A 19,207-nucleotide genomic window follows, 5' to 3' on the forward strand; every position below is an offset into this window, starting at 1 on the left:
TTATTGAAAAAACCGGGCAAGTTGACTAAAATGGGTTTTATAACTTTTTTCACTTCTAGCATTCATACTTATCTACAAATTCTTTATAATTTATGTTCAGCATTGGAAATTTCATTCTATATAGTATCAATTTCTATTATTACATTTTCCATAACTTTTAATCCAATAATTCTTAATTTTTTAAACAGTGATTCAATTTATGATGCTTAATTAAAACGATTTATCACTATAAGTAAAACATGACAAATCTCTGTCAGAGAGGGGAAAATTATATATACAAATCAATGTGAAAAATATATATTGAAACAATTAACCAAATTCTTTGATGTGTTCTAGTTTCTCAAAACTCAAATAGTGCAAGCTTCTAAAAAAACATTTCAGTTTCTTCCTCATAATTATTGAATAATTAGACTAATCACTTTGGAATTTGTACCAAACCTTTAGGCTTTTACTATTTTAAGTGCTACTCAACTTAATTAACAATTCGACTTTTAAATTGATACTTCAAGAAGAATTTATCGCTAAATAATATCAAAATTGCGTCAGCGTTATCTGATCATAACGGTCCTTGAAGCACACCTAATTGCCAATGACCTATAGGTCATCGGCTAATTTCTTAATGTCTTATTTCTTAAAGGCCTAATTTAAATTGCTAATTTCTTAAAGTGAATAGAGAATCCGTATTCATTCAAAGTCCGTCAGGGAACAGATTTGAAAAAATTGAAAATGATGAAAATCATAAGATATCCCAGTTACTTTTTTCTGTGCACTAATTCTACTCATTGTGCTAGTGTTAGAATTCACACAAGGCGTTTACCTAACATGAATAGCTTACGTAATAGCATTTTTAATTGGAGAAAATGCAGTGCAGACCCGGTTTTCAGAAGTCGACTAAATCGCCGTTCGACCAAGTAGCCCGAGAAAATTTTGCAGTGATATTTGATCATTTTTTTAGTGGTCGAATATCCATTATTTCTGCGAGGGCGTTCCTTAACGCCTGTATAAATCAAGATACGATGCACGCTCTACCGACTTCCCGATTTTGTACACCTAATTAAGTGCCGTTAATCACAAAAGTTCAAAATATACAGCAAATATTAACGAAAAATCTTATGAGCTTGACGTTACTGCTAATATGCGCACGGTGACAGCCAGTTTCAAATGAGGCAAGGACGGCAAGTTAATTTTGTCATCGTGTTTACCAGAGCTTTCTGTGACCGTGTGCGACCGTAGATTTGAATAATGCCTAGGTAATTCTGACTATTTTATACTATAATATTGAAAATAGCTTGTGTTGTGAAGTGCAGAAGGGACTGAGCTTGACAAGCATTTATAATTATGTGGGAGCGAGTTTGTGTTTAGTTTGGCATGACCGAGGGTATCGAAAGGGCTGACCCTTGCGCAACTCGAAACTGTCGCGGCGTCCCGTGGCAGGCTTAATTATGTGTGCGCGACGTCGGCCTATATAAGGACCCTAAAATTAGCGCCAAAAAGTTTTTCTACTGGGGCGACTGTCACGCCAGTACGGCTGGCAGCATATCTCTGCAGTCGTAGGTGACGGCCACGACTGTCGGCCAGCGGGGTCAGGAATAACGGCCGCGCGGAACTTCGAGACGTTCATATACCGCTAGTGCGCTACGACTTCGATATAATAACGTCAGAAATCTACGAGCAACGCCGTAATTTCGCTCGTTTGTAAGAACAGCGTTCATTGTTTCGGTTGTGCCTTAGCCGTGAGACTGCGCAAGAGACCAAAAGATTTACAACGATTATAACGCCGGTAATCATGAAGATTCACGTTTTGAGCACTGCGCAAGAATTATATTATCGGTACGGTCATCAGCACAGCACGGCACGGCCACAGTCCTCGTCAGTAGCGGTACGGTCCACGAACACCAACAGCAGAAGAATGAGCTCGGAGTAACATCATCGACTATGAAGACGAACACCACTATTCAGAAGCACGGTCGTTATTAAACAACGGCCACACTGACCGTGAGACATCTGTAACAGCGAGAAACGAAGGTTATGGAGGAACAACGACCGCGGGCAGCGGGGCAATTAATGGCTGCGGTATGGCCGCTGGAAATACGGCCGCAAACGTGTGCCTACATTACTGTCGTTTACGACAGTAGTACTGCTCAACGAAGTTGCAATGGATCAACGTTTTCTGGTAATTTGGAAGTTTGAGTGATGGCAACTGATAGGTTCTAAACTTTGACTGTGTTCGGACTTTCTTTTACGTTTCTATTTTCCGACCAACACGAAATTTATACGTTTTTCAGTCCGATGTTCATAAAATGACCAGCGCAAGGATAACAAAATGCCGATAACATTACTTTAGATTATATTATAAAGTTATCTCAGATTACGTTTTAAAAAATTCCGAGTTTTTCCGGGAAGCAAACGGACACTCTCAAGCAGCAGCTTGAAGACTTGTTTATCGCTTATCCAGTTCATTCATACACTAAATGCTACACTTATAATAAATAAAACTAACAATTTAAAAATATAATTATATGCTCTCATACAGGATTGACGTGTGAAAATTAAATAGGTTATGCGAGTTCAGCAACCTTGGGAGCTGGCAATTATTCGTAAAAAATCTCGAATGATTGAATTGCAACGAGGGAAAAATAGCGTTGTTTTAAACAATCTAGATACACAGCTAACTGAAGTTGAATATAAATACAGAGTCTAATAATAGCAGCCTGGCCAATGCTCAGCAAAAAATACAGGCAATCCGCTACCGTAGACAATTGTAACGCAGTAGCGAGGTAGTGAACTACCACGCTACTGCGAGGTAGTAGTTAGTTCACTACCCCGCAGTAGCGAGGTAGTGAACTATCCGCAGTAGCGAGGTAGTAAACTATCCGCAGTAGCGAGGTAGTGAACTACTCCGCAGTAGCGAGGTAGTGAACTATCTGCAGTAGCGAGGTAGTGAACTACTCCGCAGTAGCGAGGTAGTGAACTACTCCGCAGTAGCGAGGTAGTGAACTATCCAATTCAGGAGACATTCAATCGTGGCTCAATTTTGCCATTAAAGTTCTTCACTACATAAAAAAATTTTTGGAGCTCCATGAGAAATTCAGTTTCTCAGCGCCTGATGAATGTACTGTAGTCATACATGAGAGAAGTGTATACATTTTTAAATTTACTGGTTTTTGTGCAGGCATAACAGGAATAACATAAACTGGTTTTCCGGTCACATTTGCGACTGTATGTTGAAATTCAACCTTCATAAACGAAAGGTATTCGTCTCTATCGAGTGCTAAACCACTCATTCCTCTGGTCAAGAGAATTGGAGAACATTAACAAATAAGACCGCTGACACAACATGACTGAGTTCATACCAAGACATGACGACAAACATGATATCATCAAACCTCATTCATATTATTCTCTCGGTATTGATGCAAATGAAATCAAATCTTGGCAGCTAGAGATAAATAAATTAACCCAATAAATTTATTGACCGTATGAATATCCAATTATAGAATATTTCTAAATTAAAGCAATAACTTAGAGAGCACGGGTCCACAACAGAGAAAATCGCCAAGTCTGATTGATCAGAACTCCAAGCCGATTAGATTAAAGAAGCTTATTTAATTAAGAATGAGTGTCATGAAATCCTTCCTACAGAACCTGAAACTAGTTTCAGACACAAGGTTTCAAGATTAAGCAATTCGAGCTGAACTGACACGGGGTGTATCGGGATTTGGGATTAATTTAGCAGGCAACTATATAGTTCAACTGATATAATTTTACGCCTTATTTCAGCAGACAGTCTCGAGAAATGAAGCTCTTTCCATCCGTCTTCTCATGTACATTCACTGTACAAGAAAATGCAGCAATAACAACCATAAAATACAAACGTCAGAAAAGGAAGTTTCTCAAAACATAAAACTAAATTTTCACAATTGGCAGGTGAAATTAGCCTTGAGCTGATGTCCATTGAAGAGGAAAATATCTACAGGACTGAAATAACAGCGGTAGTGATGATATATAAATTAACAGGCATTTCATTTGCCCAAATGTTCATTGCGATCGCGACGAAGTGAAGCAACAGCTATCGAACTAAACATTGCCTAAAAATAATGACCATTTCGGTCTACCTTCTGATGCATCAACAGCTTTAGTGACTTTCTGACAGAGTCTCTCCAGAGTCCAAATATTACAGGGTTTAATAATACTAGGAAAATTGATAATTTCAGAATACCGGAGACGGTGGACTCATGCGGGTTTGGTCAACCAACTCGTTATTCACGTTGAATCTTAATAGAAGAATTATGATTTAATATGTTGAAGCAATAAATTTACAACTAAAATGCATTTGCCTGACACGTGTCAGATTAAGAAACTCGACTAACCGAACAGAGAACAACAGGACTTGTCTTATTCGGCCGATTATTGGATCAAGATCGCTGGTAGGTTTGGTTTTTTGGGGGGTCGGAAGTTGAGAATTTGATTCTTAATTTGTGAATATATTATAATAATTAACAGAAAATCGTCTAAGTGTGCCTTCCAAATGAGAAATAAGTCTTCTGGTAGTACTTGCAGAACCTCGCAGTCAAATGCCACGTTAAGAGGAACAACGACTTATTTATACAACGCGAATGGGAATAAGCTGCCGATTGAACATCAGATATAAATAAAATTTATAATTTTGAATCATTTATGAACTTAGCATGGAACCGAGTAGAGACATGACGCATTGTGAGGTAAATTTTTACCGTAACAATATTACTTGGAACTTTAGGACAATTTCGCAAGGAAACATCTAATGAAATATTCACAGTAAAAGGTCTTGGAGATAAATCCTCACATTTATAGAAAGGCATCGCCTTTGCTCGAATGTGCAAGAAACTAAACCTTCAGTTTCACAAAAATTACAGCACTCGCTTTACAAGATCACATGAAAAATATTGTTTTGACGTTATTGAAAATACTATTGACGAGTCACGTCGAGGGAAGCAAGCAGTGAAATGTGCACCAGCGAAAGAAGCCTGAGAGACGCCGTAAGCCCAGGTCAGTAGTCCATCCATATACATAATATTTTAGGAAAGGTCCATGAGAGAGAGGTGGCTCTCCATGGGAGAGCTGGGTTCTAAGGGGGAAATTTTCAATGCAAATGTCGGTGATCGTTGAGAAAACAATGGCGGTAGTTCGCAATGAGTGAGCAGTTCGAGCGAAGTTGAAATTCGCTCAAACAAGTTTGCGCTGGATGAGATGAGAAGTTTGAGTATAAAATATGTGAAATTTATAAATGTGTGAGATGAATGATGTAGGTTGCAGGGTCTTGATTGAAGCCATACGATGATCTATAAGAATATCGTCTGTAGCATGAGCATTAGGAGCGCCGATATGGCAGCCGTCAGGGGTACGGTCACGATCCAGGCGATCACGATGTTCCTGCGCGTACAAGACGATCATGTAATGACTGCAGCTAAAGGCTCCTGACATAAAACCATTGCTACATTCGTAAATTATCTTGTATTATCCCTTAATTTATGTCATACCTTAAATAACTTGCTGAGTACATGAAAGTTAAATGGAAACGTCAATGTTTTCAAACGAATTCGACTAATAAATAGTCTTTTCTATCCGTTGCTGTTTTATTCAATTTGTTATTTCACAGCAAATGAAGAAGTCAATTATATTTCGTCGAGCTACAATAATAAAATTAAAAAGTGCTTTTACTTTAGCTGAACTCAAGGAATGAACTTTCAACCAAAAAATTTATCGGGAAATCAAATCACCTGAAGAGCCCCCAGTCGACGCCTCTTTTGGTGGACTTGGTCCAGCCGACGAAGACGACAGAGCCGACCTTGCAGTGCGTAGTCGAGATCGGCAGGCCGATCTTCGAGGCGAGGAGGACAGTGAAGGCCGAGCCCACCTCGATCGAGAAACCTGACGACGGCGTCACTTTGGTCAGGTCTTCGCCGATCGTCTTGATCACGCGTCGGCCCCACACCCAGAGGCCCACCGAGATGCCCAACTGTCAACAAAAAGCAACCGTTACTCACTCGCTCCCGCAACATACCTAAGGAAAATAAGGTGCTTAACCAACGTCGGACTGAAAAAAAATGTACGACCTTAGTATAGTACCAACTGTATGTACAGTTGTACCTAGATGACGACCACTAATAATAATTTAAAAATAATTTAAAGTTTAATCAATTTAATCAATAATTTAAAAATATGAGACAACTTGGTTGGATTCGCAATGAAGCCATGATGAATTAAGAGAACGATACTTTAATTAACGTTGACCAAGATAAATATAGAATAACCTCAGTTACGCTTGGACAGTTTTTATGAGGGATAACAATGCCGTTTTTTTACAGGTTTTTGACTTGTAAATGCACTCGGGAAAGCTTCTAAAAATTCTACATATACTAAAAAAAATTAGATAAAACTATTAAAACACGTTATTAGATGACAAAGATTGGCAACATACGCCGCCGTAGAGCAAGATGTATATGGGAGGCTCGCTCTTCTGTGCGACGGAGCCCTCAGTGTAGATGGCCCAGAGCGCGATGAGCGGACCGATCGCGTTGCTCACGTCGTTGCCGCCGTGGGCGAACGATCCAAACGTCGCCGTCATGATCTGTAGGAACGAGAACAGCTTGCCCACCTCGGGGGACTCGCTCTCCTGGTCCTCCTTCGGGGCTGTGTGAATAGAGTAGGTAATTGTTACACGACTGAAGACAATATACAAAGCTTTGTTCGAAGCTGAACGTGGTTTAGAGATGTTGAGAAATTAAAGGCAGAATATGGCCCTGACTACAGGAACTAGAATGACAAATTAGAAGGAAGGAATAGCTAGGCAAGCTGAGTAAATACTGTATTCGGTATAAAATTGACTTGTGAACGTACTGAAGAAAGTTAAGACCAATTGCGGCTTACAACTATACATTTGTACGGTATAGTGCATCATAAGGTTTGGCGAGTTTATCAGGGAAGGCGCCAAGAATCTGCTAAGTCGAAGTGAGTGCCGACAAAGCAGTTACCATCAGGCGGCAGAGTTCCTACTGATGACGGTCTTGATAATGGTGATGGTGATTTTAATCGTCAATTGAAAAGTTGAGAAAACCTTGACTTCATTGTCCCAAGGAAACACGAGTTATAACACACGATAAGCAATTGGAGGTTTCTTTTTAGGTAGCCAAATTGTTTGTAAGTAAAAATTCACCCATTACTACTCACGTTGATCCAACTCCGACTCTTTGCTGCCGTTAGATCCTTCGACAAGAGGAAGCTGACTAGCGTTCGAAGCCAGCACTGGAAAATAAATGAGCATCAGTTTCAAATAATGATACGAATTTATTATTTATAGCCAAAAATACATAGATGACACCAGATTTGCATTTAGCAAAGAATACGCAGAAGAACACTATAAGCGAGTCAAATATTTACATTTGCAGTGCAACGCGGAGAGAATTAGCAACAGTTCTCATTTTTACAATTAAAATAACCAGATGTTATTCCGTTAAAATATGTATTTTTGAACCTCAGCAAACTGAAAATAATGCCAAACAAGATGTAAACAAAATATTCATTCCGACGGCAAAAATTATTTTTCTGCTCTCAGAAGCGACAGAATATTGGATCCGGTCCAGCAGGTGCGCTACGCTTTGAAGGCAGTGAATTTGATTAGCTGGAGATCAGCGAATGTATATATATTTCCAGCGAATGTTCGAAAACAAGCGCCGTCAAAGACAAAACAGTACGTCAGATCTCAACTAAAGCAAGTTTTATTCAACAACTTGATCAGTGCACGCACTTTGACAATATAGACCTCTCGATAGAATGGAATAGAAGTGTCGGCACTGAAGAAATAGGCCCATGGCCTGTTGCCGATATGAAACCTAAAAGAATCTAAAGTTAATTACTCACGCGCGGCAACAGATTGGTCGTTCTTGGAGGCCATGGGCTTGTCGGACAGCAACCCAGAACCTTCTTCGGACTGTTCCGAGTGCTCTGAAGGCGTGGCCAGCGATTCCTTGCTCTTCTTCTGCGAGTCGAAGGGGAAGCTGGTGGGTGTGATGATGCCGTTCTCAACGATCGCTAGCTCCTGAGGTGGAGTTCCTGACCGAGAATTGTCTGTGTGCGTACGCAAATAAAAAATCGTGAAAATGTTATTCTGTCGTAGCCGGAGGGTAAAAATGTGAAATTCAATCATAATAATACAGTCCTCAGAATTATTAGAAGCTTTCACGAGCAGAGATTAGCTTCATGAATACTTCATCTCCAAAGAACGTGCACAAAATTTTTGATTTACGTATTGGTTCATCTCAGTGTGCGCACGTTGAAAAGTAGCAGTTAAACTTTATCATCAATAACAAGTATACTCAATTAAAAAGTATGTATTATTCACAGAGCTGACTAACTATATTCTATCAGAGATTCAAAAGAAAGGTGTAGAAGCAAAACCGTTTCTCTAGTTTTTCTAATGAACGAAAAAAAAAAAAATCGGTAGAATGATGGAAGGAGGTGAACACGCAAAGAAAAATATCAACGGTAGCGGTAAAAATTTCTCGACGCGAGTAATAAATGGAAAGTTTTGATTGTCTGCCAATAGTACTTGGATCGCATAACAACAATGATGAGTAAACGCATTTGTGCAAATTGAATTGATTCATCTTCTTTATAAGGATATATCACCGATGTTAATGCCATTTGTATCTCAAGACCTCCATGGCAACGCGGGTTGTCCTCGGTAGACCAAGAGTGAGAGGATCGATACGGACAAGTTGAATAATTGGCCATGCGCCATCTATCTCATTTTCAAAAAGATAAGAGGAACTCCTCGGTGCGGTGATTCTTCGAGAATCGTTGATTGATTTCTAACGACACTATTGTCGAAACTAGTAACCATACAAAATTAAAACAATCAAATCGCTGCAAGGTCGGCCATCTCAACTAAGCACTATCTAATCGAGAAATACGAGTGATGTTCAATGATTGATGATGAGAAGTGCTTCGGAAAACGTCATGCTTTGGTATATAGTAAGTACCAAAATTTGTCAGAAATTAAGAAACGCCGCAATTTCACACAGTTAGTCTTGACAAACGAAAGAAATTATAACGTAAAATAGATATTTTTATTGGATGTAAATGGGCAAACAATCTTCCACAGCACCGATAGAAGCTTTTTTCAGGCAACATTTTCGAGAAAAATGCCAAAGCACAAAGGGATACTTTCATCCCAGAGCCGAATAGCCTGAAAAGCTTGCAGAAATCAGCAAAAAGAGCATTGACAAATTTCAAACTAACAGTATAAATAATAATAATTGCAGTTAAGGACATCTTTGAACGAAAAAACAAGTTGGACTGGAAAGTCGAAAATTTGCAAGAATTCTCATCCAAATAGATTATATTTCAATTGAGGAAAAGTCGTGTCAATGTTCGTCAGCAAACTGGTTTACACTGAGACAATTTCATTAATAAGAGAGGCTACAACGTAATTTACCGGCTTTAAAGTAGCTTCAGAAAAAATTTCGTGCTAGAAGATAAAAGTATCGTTTCAAAGGGTCCACAAAGATTGAACGTTGAAAGTATGACTTGCATTACAGTGGTAGTCACATATCATCTTCATCGAACGCCTCGAAGTTTTGTACAAATAATTCTAACAAATAAGATACCACGAAAGTATTCAGTACTCAAAGCAGCATGAAAGATATTACAATAGCGTCATGGCAAATGTTATTGGTACAAATATCTTTTTATAAAGCGACGTTGAAAGAGATTAAATTGAAGGAGGTGCGTTTGATAACCGTTTGTTACAAGCGTACAAGTGATATAATATAAATTAGCGCTATTCGGGAACGAAAAGCATAGTTCGAAATAATCATGAGAATGTTTAACAATCACGAGATAAGTAATGAGTTTGTGCATAAGGTACATTAAACATTGACGTGTTGATTCAACAATCGCATTTTATTAAATCAATAAAGCCATCAATCAAAAATTTAAAATTTTTATGTTTTTTTGTTATATTGTTAGTAGTGAGAGGAAAAACAAGAAAGAAAAAATAGATTCACCTTTTTGCTCTAGGAGCCCCATCATTTCTATGCTTTCTGAAACCAACAGGAAAGAATACACGAGTCAACCGCCACAAGTTGTCAGTAAAAACACACAGCAATGCTCAAGATTTAGAAAACCGTTCACACTAATATGATTTTGCTTTTCCTAATCCATGTAAGACGCGCCGATGCGAAGAAATTCACATTTTGAAATTAAGGTAAAAATCATCCTTTTTGACCTGCACTCGACACCACGAAATTATTTGGATACATTTCTTCAATTCTTATTTCTAACATTTCCATTTCCTATTTGGCATCCGGAAAGTCAAAACGTATGCATTTGTAGGACGATTTCTAAATTGATCATTTCCTAACTCTGGATATCCCAATAATACAACTAAAACTTTGATATGAGAATCTTTTTGTTGTAAGTAGCCAGAACGTTGGCAAAAGGCGCTGCAATACATAGAACACATGTCAGTTTAAGCAGAAAATTAAGGCAGGAACTATGGGCTTCACGATGTTAAAAGTTATACAAATAAATGCTGAAATTAATCACGAGAAACTCAAGAAATAAAAATAAAAAAAATTATATAAAAAATAATAATAAACATGAAACGAGTGACGAATTTACGAGTAATAATTCCTACCGCTACTATATATAAGATCGGCTCATACGAAGTAAAGCTTTCGCTGTGGGGCAGAAAAAAGGAGTTCGCACAACATCGTCTGCAGTCAAATTGCTTGAATGGAATGTTTTTAGAGACAATATGAGCCCCACCAATTATTGAGCTTCTGTGCGATTCCTCCCACAAGGCTCTGAGGGACCATACTTTCAAAACTTGCTAAGTGAACGTAAGTACTTACGCTCTATTTTCTTGTCTATGATTGGTGGATTTGGCTTGAAAGGCCGTCAATGATTGACTGATGAACTTACGATCTCTTAACTTTTTTTTGAAAGTATACGCCCTGGTCACTAGATCATTTGGACTTCTTTCGCTAAGCACACTTAAGTTCTTTCTTCTTCAACGCTCGAAGTTAACTGCAGTTTTGTAACCTTTATTCTAGACAATTAAACATATCTCGAATCAGTAGCGAAGAGGTTTTATTTCCGCTTTAGTAGCTAAGAAATGTTTGCGTATAGGCATCAATTATTAATACCAAAATAGATAACTTATACATTGTATTCACGTGACCAAAATTAATCTTGCCCATCACAGTCGTTAAAATCAAATCGTCATCACTGAAATTCATCTTCTCAACTTTATACTCCGTACTGTCAGGCAAAGCTCACGTATAGAAATAAAATTTGCAATGTACAATACTTTCATGTCTTCATGGCAACCAATGGAAGTAATAAAATAAAACATACAGATCAACTTTCATTTACTCACCCGTGGAATCAAACGTGAAGGAAGGCTTTCTGTTTCGCGCATCGATTATTTCTGCACAGAAGAATTGAACGATAAATCAAAATTTGCATGAATGGGTGAATAAAAAAGTAAATTACAGGTTCGTTCTCGATTTCGTGTAAACGATGGGATAGTGAGAGGTTTTTAAGACATCTTCTATCATAGATTTATAGGATACTTTCAAACAAGTCTTCTACAGCCTAATTAGTGGATTATATTTACTCTAAAAGGTAACCAAGTGAAAAATGTGCATAATTACGTTTGATTAGAACTTACAATACTTCCAGAAATACAATTGCTGAAATTAGGACACGACGTAACGTATTGACATCGGACCAAAATCTCCGAACCAATCAACTGTCGGTTAGTTGACTACCACCATACGTTATGCACTTATGCTATAATCTCACCGCACTACGAATTTATTTTTTATCGCTTTCACAAGCGTATTATTGGCATTATATGCAAGTTACTGAATTACTCGCACCGAAAATAACTTATATAATTTGGTAGGTGTAAAGCCTACCTCTACCTTCTCAGTGCCTCATGAGTACATGAGTGCTTCTGAGTCCTTCATGAGTACATGAGTGCCTCTGAGTCCTTCATGGGTACACGAGTGCCTCTGAGTCCTTCATGAGTAAATGAGTGCCTCTGAGTGCAACGAGTACATGAGTGCCTCTGAGTGCTTCACGAGTACATAAGTGCCTCTGAGTGCTTCATGAGTGCTTCTGAGTGCTTCACGAGTTCATGAGTGCCTCTGAGTGCTTCATGAGTGCCTCTGAGTGCTTCATTACAAGAGTGCCTGTGAGTGCCTCATGACCACTGACGACACAGCGTCTACCCACCTTGAATGGAGGCGCGTTGCCGCGGTACGACCAAGAACTGCACCAACAGTCCCACGATGGCACCCACGCTCAGCGAAACTATCAGAGCGCCCCACCACGGGATGCGGTCGAAAAGCAGCACTGCAACAGCGACGGGGACCATAGTTATGGCATCGAAACTTTTGATGAATATTAATATATCATCCCTTGGCCTACCGATTCTGTCATCGCCAATCCTATTGTTATCTAAAGTTATCTTCCTAGAGTTACATTAACTTGACAAAAAGTTATGGCTAGTGATTCAGGGCCCCTAAGGTACGCGGATATGGATGGTCAAACAAAGATATTTTTCTTGAATCTAGGAAACTCTAGAACGATTTGAGTGGCATGTATCGCATAATAAAAATAATCGGCCAGTGAAAGATAATGTGAACAATCGTATTCGGACATTATCCATGAATCCATCGAATTGACATAATCTCAAAGCGCATTTCTATTAACAATGCTAAGATCGAAGTAGAAACGCTGATCTTCATTATTGAGAAGGAGGTAGCAGTTAATGCAGCGTATTGGCTACGTACTCTGAGGACCATCGTGCACGACGGAGAAGACGTTAACCAGCACCGTGAAGCCGTAGAAGAAAGGCAAGGACTTGAGGCCCGGGGTGATGGGGTCTGCTTTGTTCAGGATGAACGTGCGCACGATCAGGAAAATGATGGCGGAGATGAAGCCTGACATGATCGGCGACACGAACCACGATGCAACTGTTGGAAAACAAATCTCAGAGTAACGTCATAAAAATATTATCATTAACGAGAAAAATCAAGCGAGTTATATGAATATGCCATAGACATATTACCTTTGCGTTGTCTAGTACTAGATAACGCTTTTGTCAAGAATCTAGGGGCTTCTGAAGAACCGTCTTGTGCACAGTGGGCGCTCGCCTAAACCTAGCCACGAGTTCGCGCCAAGAATACAACGAGCTCAGTGTGTCACGAGGACAAACGCGCATGCCGACGCCATCGGGCAGAATAGCATGAATTAGAACGCGCGCGTGGAACGTTGATGCAGTACAGCCTCTCACTCTGTCCCCCATCGATAAAAATGTAGAGCTGCCACCCAGCGTACTGATTAGTCTGAGCATATAAATCTTTAGTGGAGCGAAGCGGCAAAGCTTAGAAAATATAGATATTCTTCTCATGCTAGTTATGGCTTTAAAACAACATTAATACGACAAGAAGCCCCTTTTCATAGAAACCGGTTCCAAATTTTACTTACTACGTTCATTAGTGTAATTATGTTATATTGCACTAGTAATATTTGTAGCTAGGTGCCTATATAGTGCAAGGAAAGAATTAAAACTCATTCAATTTATGAAATTAAGTACAAAATAAAAGAAACTGGCGCTTTAAAACGCACGCATTTATGCATAAATGACTACTGCCGGGCTGCAATAAAGAACATCCATGTTGAGCATTCCTGGAAATGATTTTGTTGCGTTCGATAAAACGCCTTAAATTTATGGCAATATTAGTGGTAGCAAATTTACGAATAAACTTTCATCAATTGATTTTGTCTTTTCCAGGTAAATAATTGTTAATTATCAAGAAATAAATAGAAACATCGAAGTATAACTTGACTTCAAATAGGCACATTAAAGAAAATTGAATCAACACGGAATAATTGCAATTTTACCACAGTAAACATTCGCGGACGCAAGTCAATAACCGGTATCGGAAACAATGGATTAAAAAATACCCAAAACAAAAACATATGAAGAGAAAACGGAGTACGTATTTGTATGCAGAAGCTGCGTCTAGCTATGCAAGTTGAGCACGACATCAGTGCCGGCGCAGCAGCCAATAATAAAGGAGGATGACAGGTCACGTGCTGGTCAGTAGCCAATGAGACGCAAGCAACAGCGGGTCACGTGGGTATCACAGAAAGCGAGCGTGCGACCGACAGCGCCGGTAAAATATGCATTGCATTTAGCTGCAAGTCGCGGTGCTCGGCTAGACTCTTACTTTAAGTGACTTCAACATTAATTTTCATAATAAAATTTAAATTTGCTCTTGAGGGCAGGTATGAAAGGAGATTAAACAGCACGTGCTTCCAACTGTGTCGGAAAATCATCCCGCAGTTCAGCAACAACTGAAGGAGACAAGTTATGTTTGGCCTTGGAATTCACGGAGTGTAGTCTAAACTTTCCCTGCAGAGTGCAGCAGCGATGACACAACACGTGGAGCCGCGTCACGAAGAGACTAACAGCGATGCTTCACTCCAAAAACAATTCATGTAAATGCTACATTGCGCGTGTAAGCACGAATATAGTTTGAGAAAAAATTCATATTCATTGAACATCTACATGTAAATAAACTACATAATAATCAATGTGAGAAAAGTGTCTAATGCTATTTATGGTGCGACATAATAAAAAAAAAGTTCACACTTAAATGACGAGAAATTCTCAGATTTAATATTTCCGATGAATTAAAATTGTTTACAATATTTGTTTGACATTTCGAAACTTATGCACGATAATTAAGCGGTACGTGGAACCTGCTCGTCATGCCGGTTCCACGACGAGGTGATCAGGCTATCACGTGATCACCAACATGCTTGAACGTGCACAACTCCACATGGGCGGGGCCACCACACCCACGCAGGCAGCCTATCACGTAAGCGCTTTGCTTCGCGGTATACCAATCGAATGTGACGTATGGTTGCGTTTTGGTCGTAGTTTGTAACAGCGAGTCCAAAAAATCTCCAGTCAATTAGGGTTATACTGATTTTTTTTCACGATTCACTTAGGGCTTTACTTCGAAAAAACTACGACTTACAGGCTGTTAAGAAAGCATTGTTTTTTAGGACGAAAAAGCCATCCATTATGTTGGAAGTTGTTGTGCAGTGATGACCATGTTGCACAATGTAGTAAAAAGAAAACAAAATCGAATTCATGATATCCAATAAATTGTAACAAAAGCACGCTGAGAAATAGAACGAGGTTATCAAATTTTTACAACCGCACAAGTACACGTCGAATATAAAATGATGGTTAATTTTAATCAAGAAATGCGATCGTAGTTGGGCCAAGAGATTAGATTATTGATAATAAATGAAGCAATTACTACGTCATCTTGTCGCTAGTTAACAATTTCATAGAAAATGAAAACGAAGAGTCAAGCGTGAAATATCCTCTGCTGAACCGAGTCACTCCAAGGATTAACACGTGCCAGTAAAAACCTCTGAAGCACTAATGAGGTTAGGAGAGACCGCCGTACGCGCCACACCTGCTGCAGTTCTGGCGAGGCTCGTTCCTAACCTGCAGCTTTGCTTATCTCGAACTTGTCTCCACTGCATCGTTCCTAACCTGCATCTTTGCTTATCTCGAACTTGTCTCCACTGCATCGTTCCTAACCTGCAGCTTTGCTAATCTTGATCTTGTCTCCACTGCATCGTTCCTAACCTGCAGCTTTGCTAATCTCGAGCATGTCTCCACTGCATCGTTCCTAACCTGCAGCTTTGCTAATCTCGAGCATGTCTCCACTGCATGTTACCTTAATTCCGACCATTCAAACTTAGGAACATCTTCGGTCTCACAGCGATTTTGATCAAAGATAAAACAACACTTGCTCCCATTATGATGCAACTCTTCTCGGGAGGCGTGATATGATCCGAAAAGACATTTTACTGGTCCTAACGAGAATAATCATGGATGCAGGTGCGCTAGCTGGCATCACAAAATGGGAGGATACAAAAACCTTTTTAAAGCGCACGACAATGCATCGGTCCCGGTGCTACGGAAATCAAGTCTGCATACCATAAACATTTCATGACAGTTCCCAATGAATTATATCTATGACCGAACTATTTCCAATATCTATCGAAATATTCCAAGAATAATCAAAATCGACTGTCTATTTTGTAGATTTGCAGACTTTAATTATAATCTAACAATAAACGGATACTGGCATAGTAGCATGAAGTGCAGTCGCTTAAATTAGGCTCTCGTGAAATTAAAGTGGGTCAAAGAACACATAAAGAATCTCCTAAGACAAATATTTATACACAAGCACCAACGAAGCTCATGGAAATGCTTGAATGATTGCTCTAGATTTTAAGCACTGCTGAAAAATTGGTAGCTGTCACTATAGATTTGAACGAAGATCGTTCATACTCCATTGGAACATACTTATCGCTCTCATTTTGTGATGACGTAGTCTTAATAATAAAATACTGCAGTTTCCAACGATAAAACTTTTACCGGGAAATTTTCCGATTGAAAGCTTAGGCATTGTTAGCACGTACGTATACCAAACTCAAATGATGAACCAAATCCTGTCTTGTTTGTTCGATTGAGAGTTTGAGACTGAATCATTAGCTGAATGATATTTGAGAACAGATTCAAACGTTGTATGATGAAGCTAAAGACAAAACCCCAATCCATTTTTGTTCCTGACATGGCTACAAATCAAGAAAACGGAATCGCGAGTTGAATAATGATGCTGAATAGTTGAACAACACCCAGTGCACCTGATCTGGGCAAGAGCTGGTGTCCCATTGGTATTAATACTGATGACTTGATTCATATTGTGTAATTTTACTAATTTAGTTGTATGGCCTCAAGTGGAATGCGCACACAAGATCTCGCTTATATTATTGATAGCTGGGCAAAATTATCGAGGTCAGACATGATTAAGAGATATGCAAAATAAAATGTACTAAAATAAATAAATGAAAACAAGATCGAGCGTTAATTGACCAAAATGTAGTGTTGCTAAAAGTTTATCAGCGATGCATTAGAAATAAGCTTCTTGAACGTTTTTATTCGTCGGTTGTAACGCACTTTCTCCTTATAGCCAACTTATTTCACAGTATGAAACCCTGTGCTTACCTATCGCCCCCAGAGACTAATGTCGCTATCAGGAATTAATATGCAAATAACATTGACAACGGTTATTGTTACCGTAGCCTCGCTTTGAATCGGGGTTAACTAATCGTATAAATAAATCATACATAAATATTTGTAAGCAAAATAAGAGAATATGATGTCAATACTTGAACAACCGATCGCCAGGTATGGTTTATAGGTTAATGCTAAAAACATAAGCAGATCGTGGAAAAACAGAAGAATTTGCTTCAGCCAACAGTATTGTTCTGTTTTCTCTCATTTTCTTTATTCTTGGGCCAAGCTTGGCTCGATACCTTGGTTTGCCCCCTACCCTGTACCCTCCTAGACTGCGAGCTACAGCCAAGTCTAGTCTAGTCTGTGCGCCAACAGTCAGCCAAGTCTAGTCAAGCCTGTGAGCCAACAGCCAAGTCTAGCTTGTGCTGCGCAGCTGAGAAGTCGCACTCCGTACGAAAAACATTCCTGCAGCCAAGTATGAACACAACGCTGCCTTTGAAAACTACGCACGAGATGTTCAACACATATGCGTCAACGGCAATCAACTCGACATTTTCTATGCTCACTGTCGGTCTCCAAGGACACACAATACAAGCGCTCGTCCATTGATGGCTGCATGATAGCAAATTACAGTAAGCTCGGATCAAACTACACGGCTGAGTAGTAATGTACACGATATTATTATTCAAATGTCAATAAAAAAAATCTAACTGAAGAATCTTAAGAGGTTACCAAGGAACAAAGCTGTTAAATATGGGAAAATTGGCTGGACGATGAAATTTTAAATTTTTACGCGTCCCATTATCTTCATTTTCTAAGCATTTAACTCGCATGGAATTTAAGATCATGGTAATAATAGAACGATATTCTCTTAAAAAGTTCAAGGTTTAAAAGAAGTGAGTCGAACTTTTCTCAAATGGAAGGAAAATGTTCAGTGTTCAAAAATATATAAATGGTTTACTTTGTCATGTACGTATATTGTAGAAGAGTCAATTTAATTTACGAAAAACTTTTTGATGATCACGACATTCATTGTTGGTTAACAACTAAATAAAATATTTTAGCCGATATTCTGAATCTTAAGAGCACCGATGAGAATTTCACAACAGAGGGAGGATATTGATGCTTTCTATTCCTATACCAGGAAAACACTATATAAATTAGCCTAGGGTAATTGCAGGAAAAAGTAAGATATTATTTTTTAACTCTCACGATTTCATCGCAATTCAATAACAGATTGAACTTTGCGCAATACCTCTGCAGCATCGAGGCGACAGCTCTGGAATTCTTATCCGTGGCGTTTGTTGTAGCCACCTGTCTGTCCACTGGCACAATAATAAACAAATGGAAGCAAACCTAGCTGACATTCTAATGCAACAGTAAATGGCTGCATGATCGGCTAATGAGCAAGACACATTGGTCCGGATTACAATCTGCGCTGCTGAAGGGAGCGATCCAGAATAATCAAACGACAGAAAGAGTACCGGTATTATCTGGTTTTCTGCAGTCGAGAAAGGAAGTAAATTGTTATCCATGGGATGTAAAATCTTATTGTGAGTGAGCCACAATAATCAATACAGGAATTATCTGGTTCACGGGAGGGTAGTTATTAAAGAGCAGTTTTTTTTGCGAGCGAGGCAGGATTATGAACACGAGGAGTATATTTATCAAGAGCGATAGAGGTACTCATTGGGATGTAAGACGAGTAGGAACAATCCAGCGAGGGATTTTTTTTAATTCGAATAATTGAAATGGTAAATTTATTTTCAGAAATTAGATTTGAAGATGCATTAACCACGAGTAGCGCCATTCAACGGATTCAAAACCAATAAACAATTTTTACAAGGCGAAGAGATTAAAAAAAATCGCTGACACACAGATTCGGAATTCTCATTTTTTTATACACAGCGTGTATAATTTTTGTAAGAACTTATTATTATTCAAGCAAGTATAATAAAAAAATAATCGTGTTTCATATCCAACAACATGAAATCAGTGGGGACAAAGAATAATTCAAACAAGCTTGGCATCTAATTT

General features: G+C 38.9%; 1 protein-coding gene across 5 annotated transcripts in view; it reads right to left on the reverse strand.

The window, feature by feature from the left end:
- Nucleotides 1-4,468: 4,468 nt before the first annotated feature.
- Nucleotides 4,469-19,207, reverse strand: part of LOC108676526 (sodium-dependent phosphate transporter 1-B) — a 42,150-nt gene continuing 27,411 nt past the window's right edge. For 4 of the 5 annotated variants that reach the window (XM_018164611.2, XM_018164610.2, XM_047881814.1 and 1 more), the window contains 9 exons: nucleotides 12,846-13,028; nucleotides 12,286-12,405; nucleotides 11,423-11,473; nucleotides 10,047-10,082; nucleotides 7,900-8,106; nucleotides 7,210-7,284; nucleotides 6,461-6,672; nucleotides 5,760-5,998; nucleotides 4,469-5,412 (listed from right to left, as the gene is read on the reverse strand). In XM_018164611.2, the coding sequence (XP_018020100.1) occupies nucleotides 5,322-5,412; nucleotides 5,760-5,998; nucleotides 6,461-6,672; nucleotides 7,210-7,284; nucleotides 7,900-8,106; nucleotides 10,047-10,082; nucleotides 11,423-11,473; nucleotides 12,286-12,405; nucleotides 12,846-13,028 (1,214 nt within the window). In that variant the 3' untranslated portion in view covers nucleotides 4,469-5,321. The remainder of the gene's footprint in view (nucleotides 5,413-5,759; nucleotides 5,999-6,460; nucleotides 6,673-7,209; nucleotides 7,285-7,899; nucleotides 8,107-10,046; nucleotides 10,083-11,422; nucleotides 11,474-12,285; nucleotides 12,406-12,845; nucleotides 13,029-19,207) is intronic. The other variant, XM_018164609.2, reaches the window with a different exon arrangement.

This window comes from Hyalella azteca, unplaced genomic scaffold (genome assembly GCF_000764305.2).
Source record: "Hyalella azteca isolate HAZT.00-mixed unplaced genomic scaffold, Hazt_2.0.2 contig104, whole genome shotgun sequence".
NCBI lineage: Eukaryota > Metazoa > Arthropoda > Malacostraca > Amphipoda > Hyalellidae > Hyalella > Hyalella azteca.